General features: G+C 35.3%; 1 protein-coding gene across 4 annotated transcripts in view; it reads left to right on the top strand.

The window, feature by feature from the left end:
- The window catches only part of LOC142357213 (uncharacterized), a 54,012-nt gene extending 48,284 nt beyond the window's left edge, over nt 1-5,728 (top strand). Inside the window, exons 1-4 of one of the 4 annotated variants that reach the window (XM_075408897.1) lie at nt 361-508; nt 3,327-3,448; nt 3,837-4,212; nt 4,913-5,728. In XM_075408897.1, coding sequence (XP_075265012.1) covers nt 3,879-4,212; nt 4,913-5,103 — 525 coding nt within the window. In that variant the 5' untranslated portion in view covers nt 361-508; nt 3,327-3,448; nt 3,837-3,878 and the 3' untranslated portion in view covers nt 5,104-5,728. Of the gene's footprint in view, nt 1-348; nt 509-622; nt 936-3,326; nt 3,449-3,836; nt 4,213-4,912 lie in introns of those variants that run through there. The other 3 variants (XM_075408883.1, XM_075408890.1, XM_075408876.1) reach the window with 3 other exon arrangements.
- The last annotated feature ends 2,936 nt before the right edge of the window (nt 5,729-8,664 follow it).

The following is an 8,664-nucleotide window of genomic DNA, read 5'->3' as shown; positions in this document are numbered from 1 at the left end:
ATATAAAAGAGAATAGTGCCTTCTCAGTCTCTGATTGGTTGAAGGTGTACATTCAGTATATATATCTATATATATATATATATATATATATATATATATATATATATATATATATATATCCTATTAAAGAATTCAGCTGCTGATTTACACCTTTTGGTTTAATGTTTGGCCTGTCACTGTTGACGTGTCTTTATCTTAAATGTCATTTTGTGAAACTGCGACCTTCATGATTTGCAAAAACGAGCAGTTTCATCAGTCGGTGTTTGTGTTTCTAAATTTAGAAGTAGCGGCGTTTATTTATTACGGAAGAACTGCGTCATTTGTTTTGAATACAGCAAACCAATAAAAGCAGATCAATCCAAACTGAAGTTCACATTGAGTTCACTTTGCTTTTAATCAGTGGCCGCATAGTTACTACACACCATTTACTAAACTGCTAGTTAAAAGTTGAAAGCTAAAAATTACAATTAGCCCATCTGTCACATATATTACAATATTTTAATAAAAAGTAAGTTCTTTTTAAGCTATTGTTTCAAGCATTCATGTTGATATAAATTTTAAATGCCATACAAAGTGGCACAGTTCATGCAACACGTTTCAACATGTTTTTTGTGTGCTTATGTTTCAAATTTAAAAAATGAGTTACTGTGTTTGTTCACATAATATTTAAGAAGCTTACACGCATAACAAAACACGTATTTTAACTATAGTCAAAATACAATTCATATCTATCCATAATATTATACACATATAGCTAGTTTTCATCTGTTTGCTTTTGTTTGACATCCGAGTGTTGAAATTATTATTTCATGTGTGAAATTTGTGAATTAATATTTGTTCAATAAATTACATTTTGATAGCTGCGCGACAGAAGGCGCTTTGGAGCAGCAGCGGTTATAACTAATTTATAACTAAGAAGTTCGTCGTACTTCAGGGTAAGTCTAAATCCTCAGGAATTATTGCTGTCTTCAATTATCGACCCTGGACTAATTTTCTGCCTCAAATTTTCTAGAAACAAATTTGTTGATTTTTTAATGCCGCCAATTAGGCGCAAAAGCTGAAATTTATGCTTTCTGATTTTTTATTTTAGGTTAAATCGATAACTTAACTGCTAGTTGCGTTTAAATGAATGAACAGCATTAGCAATAAAATCTCTAATCCAGAGGTGGATTTAGGGTGAAACCTCGGCGCGGGGATCTTAATTATCCACCTTAATTATCCACCTCGGCGCGGAGATCTTAATTTTCCACCTTCGTAAGTTTAAAAAACGTGGATTTGTTTCAAAACACGCATAATTATAACTACTTCACCATGTAAAGTTGCCCAAGATGTAAAGTTGGGAAACAATGATGTTCTCGATTCTAGATGCAGGATTATTTTTCTATTTGTGAATTGTATCTATTGTTTTTTTTTTGGTTAGTTGAATATAAAAAAATTTACAATTGATATTTTAAACTTTGCAATTGCTGCTTTAACAATTGCCGCTTTAAAATCTTAAAAGAAATTAAAACGGTTTTGGCACAAACACAGGAAAACATCAACTATAACTTGCAATTGATCTTTGTTTATAATGATCTGACGCAAAATTTATTTGAAGAAAAGAACGAAAATATGAGAAACATTGGAAATGGCCAAAAAAGGGAAATTTTTTAAAGTTCAACCTCATATGAGTAAGCTTATAACACGCCTCTAGAATCATTCTTTAATTACATTAATGAGACACTCGGTAAAATTAGTTATTATCATCAGAACATTTGCTTTAGTCTTTTGGCAACGTTTCTCGGTCAAACTGATACCACAGTTACGTTTTTGTCAATTGATATTAGATTTCTCACCATATTTAAACAAAAATTCGTTTCTCAGAAGTAGTATAATTGTATTCAACGTTTTTAACTGCGTTCATTCACTTTGCTGGCCACAAAATTAACAGATTTCAAAAAAGTTGAAAGTCTATATGCATTATGAATGTGTTGCTAACTTCTAAAAAACAGAAACAAATGTATAGTGTCGTATGTGAGCATAATTTTGATCATGATGGTAGCAATCGAAAACAAATGATTGAAAACCAACCTTTATTATTGTGGCAATTTTGACACCTGAATTGTCGAAAAAGAAAAAACGTGGTGGGAAGCAACACAACTTAATTACTTGTCTCGGTTGGTTAGATTGCTAATGCTTTCAAATGCTATCTCCGTCGAATTATTATCTCAATTAGTCAATGATATTAGCACAAAAAGAGTTCTATTTGCAAATAACCAAAAATGAAAAAGAATTACTATTTATCTTACATATTCGAAATTTTTCCGTAAGATATGCTTTAAACTTGAACGGCCTGCTTCCTTTTTGAAAGAGTCGAAACAAGTTCTGTAGGAAAGCTGGAAAATTTTTTTCGGGTTAGTGGAAAAAATTTCGTTCTAAAATTTTTAGGTTAGATGATGCCAATGAACATGAGCAGAAATTATTAAAAGTATATTTCAAATGAAAAAAAATGTTTTGTTTTTGTGTAGAATAAATTTTGGTGTTGTCAACTTCTCTTCAGAAAAGGGAAAACCGCTATTTTTTTTTATAAAAACATATTTCTATCAAACAGTCCGATTGTATTGTAGGCGTTGATTAGTGATGAATGACTGATAGCAAAGTCTTCAAATACTTTATTGACTTCGACTGAAAGTATTCAGTCGAAAGTATGAAAGTATTCATACTTTCGACTGAAATAATGACAAAGAAAACCGCCAGATTTTCGACGTCCTTTCTGTGTTTTTTTTTGCGCTCTGATTCAAGTTTAATTTCTTTTATACCGTATCTATAGCAGTCTCTTATAGCATCATTTGAAGAGCCGTACAGAACTGATTGTCCGCACTGACAAAACAGCTTCAGCTGGCTAAAACAAGATGTAAATGTGCGAGTTGCTGAAGCAACTTTATACCGTTTTCACATTACTTTATATAATCCAGCGTCTGTTCTTATAGCTCACTTGCTAAGAGTCTCTATTGAAATTGTGAAGACGCCCTCAGACCGGAAAACTACGACAATGCAAAATCATTGCTCTAATTAAAACTTTGTTTCAATTTTTGAAATCAGTATTTTAATATATTTTTTTAAAATATGGTGCAGGTTTCTTGACTCATACTAATTTATTTTGCTTTGCCAACTGTCGGCTATAAATAAAAATCTTTTTTGAGATAGATCTTTTGTTGTCCAAGAGTTGGCGGAAGCCAAGTGTTATACAGTCTGATGTAAACATAGTAATGTTATACATAAAAGTTTGCATAAAACATGCATATAGCTTTAATTTTTTTGCGTGCTTCCACTCTCACTGATTTCAGGCAATTTTTCCTGAAAGATGTACTGGCAAGGTCAATAACGGGAATGATGATTCAGCTCATTAATTATTGGTTTGACAATACTGAAGGTTTCTAAGTATCTATATATTTTTTTACTCAACCATGTAAGTCCAGTAACTTGGTAACTTCTGACATAATACAATGTTTTCAAGAATTTCAAATATAAGAGAGACTTCGTTATACAGAAGCATAATCCCGATCTCAAATATGGAGCTAGGAATTTGAGCTGTGTGGGCACAGAGCTCAGAGAGAAAAAATGAAAATCAGCGCCGAATGCTTGATTTTGATTGCCCAAATAATTGATTGGTTTAATTTAAAGTACAACAAATGGAGGAAAAGAAAAGATCAGAATGTTTAGTATCTCATATCTGATGGCCTATATATTTTGCGACGAGTTTTTATATGAACAACTCAGATCTGTGTGATCTTGATGGTGGTATGTGTCTAAGTTGACCTTGAGTGACCTCTAATATACGTTGTGATGTGTTTCAGACAAGCTTCTCTGTCCAAAAGAGAGCATCAGTCAACATTTGGATGCCAACAGACGATTCAAACGCCAATTCTCAACATCTCAATCAACCTACAAATCTTAATCAAAGAGACGAATTTCAAGGAAGTGAAGATTGGCTTCTGGTCCAGGAGGATAACACTTTTTTAGCACGTGACGAATCAAACAAAAGCCTGGGAAAACAGGATAGAATTAGCTGGGAGAATAAGAGGAAATCTTCGACTGGAAAAGGAAGACAGAATTTGGATTCTAGTGTCGTGTTTGGGGTGACCAGTAGAAGTACATTGACAACTGATCAAACATCGCAATTGGAGAGAGAAGTTTCGTCAAGCGGAGAAATGTCCTCCAAGGAACAACAAGGTTTGATGATCAGGATATTTGGTGTATTTCCTGTTCACGTGGGGGGAGGGGTCCCCTAAAGGACAAAATAGAAGGGAATCAGTCTTTCCCATTATAGCTCCACCCCACCAAAGCTTAGTGGTCATATAAGGTACACCTCACCAAAGTATTTATAGGATATTTTCCGTTTGTGCCCCCCCCCCCAGTACGTTATGCTCCCCCCAGTTACAGAGCACGTGTAGTAAATCATTATGTAAAAATATTGCACGTGCATGTGGGGGTTGCAAATAATATGCACTCACTAAGCTGGGGGGCACAAACGGAAAAGATCCTATTTATATTATAATAATATAATTTTGGGGGCTATAATTGGAAGAAACCAGTTATCAATAAAGTCAACAATTTGAATTGGGACAGTTATGGGTGACAATTAGCTGAAGAAGCAACCGATGGCGTAGCACCAGTTACTTCTGTTCGAAACTCATCTTGCCCGGACCTAGCATGCCCAACTTTCGCCCTCTTACACAAACCCCCATTTCAAAATTAAATTATGGTTGTAATAATTTGTTCGCAAGGCAGGGCCAAAGGCGCTAAATGTGCAGCTCTTTAATTTAATAGTCAAGTAGGGGTTTTTCCTAAAATTCAGAAGTGGGGATTTTTGAAACCGCCCTTTGGCCCTTTGTTTGTTTCGACCTTTTTTTCGCAACTATTTGTTTTTAAGAGGAGGCAGCCAAGCAGAGCACGTATGACGCAATAGAGGACAGTCTGTACAAGGCAATAGATAAAGACACCTCCACTGGCTCAGGAAAACGAGTTCACACTGGCAACTTTAGGATGAAGGAGAAGTCGGAGAAGGTCACGACACGAGATGCAAATGCCACCAGTAGCAGTACTAGTTTGGGCAATAGTTAAATAGAGAGACTACAGCTGACCAAACCAGACTAGAGAATGACAATGGCAATGGCAACCAGCCTATCTCGTAACAACATTCCTTAGAAACGAAACAAACTTAAATGTACACAAAAATTCGGTCTTTCCCAGCTTAGTGAGCTCAGATCATACACCTCCATTAATGTATAAATACCAAAGTTGAGACTATAATCGTGGTTTAATGGGAAAGACCCCAAAATTATGTAACCTTAGCTTAAAAGTTGTTGGCCCTTTCCCATTGGGGAATCGGCAAAGAGCTTTTCCGCACTCAGAAACTTGAGCACGTTATGATGCTGCTTCGTTATTATCAACCCCGGAAATTTTGGCTCGTGTGGAATTTTTATGCAGGGGAATTGAAACCCTATTTTCCATTTGGGAACCAAAATTTATATCACCCCCCCCCCCCCCCCCCCCCTCCCCCGGGCACAAACGAAAAACACCTCTGCAAGAGAATTTAACGAATGACCTGTCACAAGATCTATTATAGTTGCGGATCGGCTAGAGAAAATGAGCAGGAATGGGATTAATTTAGACATTGTGTATTAGTAGTTATGTTTAATTCAATTATGTAGCATTTATTATCAAAAATAATAATATTTCAATATTTTTTGATAAGTAATGCAATTTAGATGCGATTTGTCCCAGCAGCCAATACCAGAAGATATCTTTCACATCACTAAACCTTATCAATGTTGACAAACCCTTTCAACCAACTCAAGTGATTGGTATCAGAACGGTTTTGACATTTCTAAAAAGCAGATCAACGTGTCAATATTTAGTTGTATAAAGGCTTTTTAGTGTAATTATGACAAAGCAAAAAATATGTAATGTTGCTACGACGAGCGGTTCACATCAGGCGTATTGTAAGTGGACCAGTTTAGTGTCTCAAATAATAAAGAATAGGTGGTGGGCAATGACTGCGACCAGAATTCTTTTGTCGACGAAAACTTACGCGGCAGAGTTTTTTCACAATGAAACAAAATTTCCAAGTTGTTTCCAATTTCAATTTGTTTTCAATTTTCCAATTTGTTTACAATGATCTCACTTTCAAAAGGAATCCAATTTTAAAATTACCAACAGGTTAAGTTTTTTTTTAGAGAAAGATCATTATAATTGGTAACATTTAGCCAACGGTAGTACAATAATCAATTTGTCAATAAAGTATTACTCTGAGATATACTTTGTATGCGTCTAATCAAGGAGGCTCGGTATTCCTTTATTAATCGTGACCAAAAAGCAATAGAAAATTATTATGCTCGGGTGAATGAGTATTGACCATACCCAGTAACAGACGACATTCTGGTGGAATTGTACGGAATTGTATAGAATCTGAATATTTAGGGTGGAGGTTTTACCCTATTCACAATTCCACAATTGTTCCTAGAATCTATCTTAGAGAAAACTACTGAACTGGATAGTAACTTCACAAAACCTACTACTCTTAACTAGACTGAAGGGTTATACCAGGCCCTCTGTTCAAGTCCTAAAGAAAGTATTTTCAGGCGCTGTAGAACTGTAGTCAATTGCTAATAATAATGTTATTAAAATATGTTGGTAATGCCTTTCTATGTTATATGATATTTTAGCTTCTAAGAAATGCTTTACAAAATGAAATAAATTGGTGACTCTAAGATTGAGATTTATACCAGGTCCTCAATTCACTTTCTAATTAATCGATCAAACAATATACTTAAAACAAATAGTAGATGACGTGAAGAGCTCGTCGGTGTTCACTCCACAACCCAACCAGACGAGTATTAACCAACTTGATAGAACGTTAAGACATTGCCCATCAGGTACTTCAGGTTACTGCAGACCTTTTAATTGTCTACTTGGTTCACCATTCCATACTACATGGGTTAACTTAACTTGCCAAGTCTTCTACGAGCAGGCAGGCCTACCCTCAGAATGGCTTCACTATGCGGTCTCCTGGAAGGAGCTTGGCCGATTAATACTCTGAGAAATCAATCGTCTTGATGTTGTCGTGGACTCGGTGCTGTCCTCCTGTCCGTTAACCTAACTTAACCTAATTATTGATTGGTTGATCACTGCTTTACTAGTCACCAAACTAATTTAAATCCAATAAATTGAAGCCAGATTGAGTATGATTTCAGATCCTTAGAGATGTATTGTGAAGTTACTAAAGTTGTACAAGTACGCTTTTGATTAACAGAAAACCGAAAGAAACGATTAAGTTTTACCCAGTCCTAATTATTACAAGACTATGATTCCTTCAAAACAACTAGTTACAAATGCCTATGAGTGCCACGTATCAAAGTGTTTAACAAATATCTACTAGATACCAGTATAAACTCTACTAATTTATAAGAAAAGGTCCAAAAAGAGAAAGTAGTTGAAAATTTGCTAAGTTAAATTAACGAAAAGTATAATTACCAGGGTATACTAGTTTCAACAATTATTACAAGTTCAGTACCACGACAGAGATCTGTTAACTCACTCCGAAATTTCGATTATCACGACAATATAACTATTTTCAGACTGATTTTGGTTACAAAAATTGGCTAAAATTGAGCCGTATATATACTGCTAATCTATGTATGGTTATGATAGTTTATTCCTATTTTTACCAAATGTTCCGAATCTTTGTGAGAAAAATACCTTTTTGGGAAAAGTTTTCAGAAGGTCATTCATGACTTTGATAACTTAGGCCCCTAATTTGGGTTTCCAATCCAATATTACGTGGGTGAGAATTTTGGTGTTCAATCCATGATATAATCTTTATCAGAATCAATATTTACTTATTCAACCATTCTCATCAGTTTAAATTTCTTTACCATTACTATCTTTGTACAGTTTCAAATTTAGAATTCGCTTTTGTGTTGGGAATAATTCAAGGTCAGTATTAATTTGGTTCTTTTCCGAAAAAAGCTTAAGTTTAACTTTCCATTCCTACATACCACCCATCCGGACTAAACTATTCTCCTGAATAGTACAATAAAGTGAAATTAGAGTGTAAGTATATAAAAGCACCATCACCATATTTTGGTACGACAGTCTTTTTTCTTTTAATCAGCGCTTGTCTCCTCATTTCGCATTCTCTCAACTAAGTTTAATCTCTCCTCAAACTGCATGTCAGTTCCTATATCTCGTTCATCATCGTTGGGCAAAATATGAATATGTTTCGTAGTTTTCTTGGACTGGTAACACTTCTTCCCTGTCCAGACAGCCAGAAGGACAAAAGCAAGACACCATAAAGAGAAACCAAGCAGACCAGCCAGCTCTTTAAATGTATTCAATGTTGACCCATGGCCAAAGGATTTGAAGTTGTTTTCGTCAGAAAGTTGTTGATGGATTTTGTCTACCATCTCACTGACTAATTCAGGCGTGACATCAAGCGTAGGGACATCCTTGAGTGCCGATCTGATCCTATGCAAGATAAAGTTCCGACTCTCTTCTGTAGGAGTGACCGCTGGAATGCTCGGGATGTCGAAAGCGGTATCCAGTAGTTCGGGAGTTGTGATTGTTGTTATTAGTCCACTGTGTTGAAGACAATATGCTGGATCGGGCAACATGACCAGTCCA

The sequence above is a fragment of the Convolutriloba macropyga genome, chromosome 2 (assembly GCF_964194025.1).
Source record: "Convolutriloba macropyga chromosome 2, txConMacr16.3, whole genome shotgun sequence".
NCBI lineage: Eukaryota > Metazoa > Xenacoelomorpha > Acoela > Convolutidae > Convolutriloba > Convolutriloba macropyga.
This window is presented reverse-complemented; position numbering and strand designations above follow the sequence as displayed.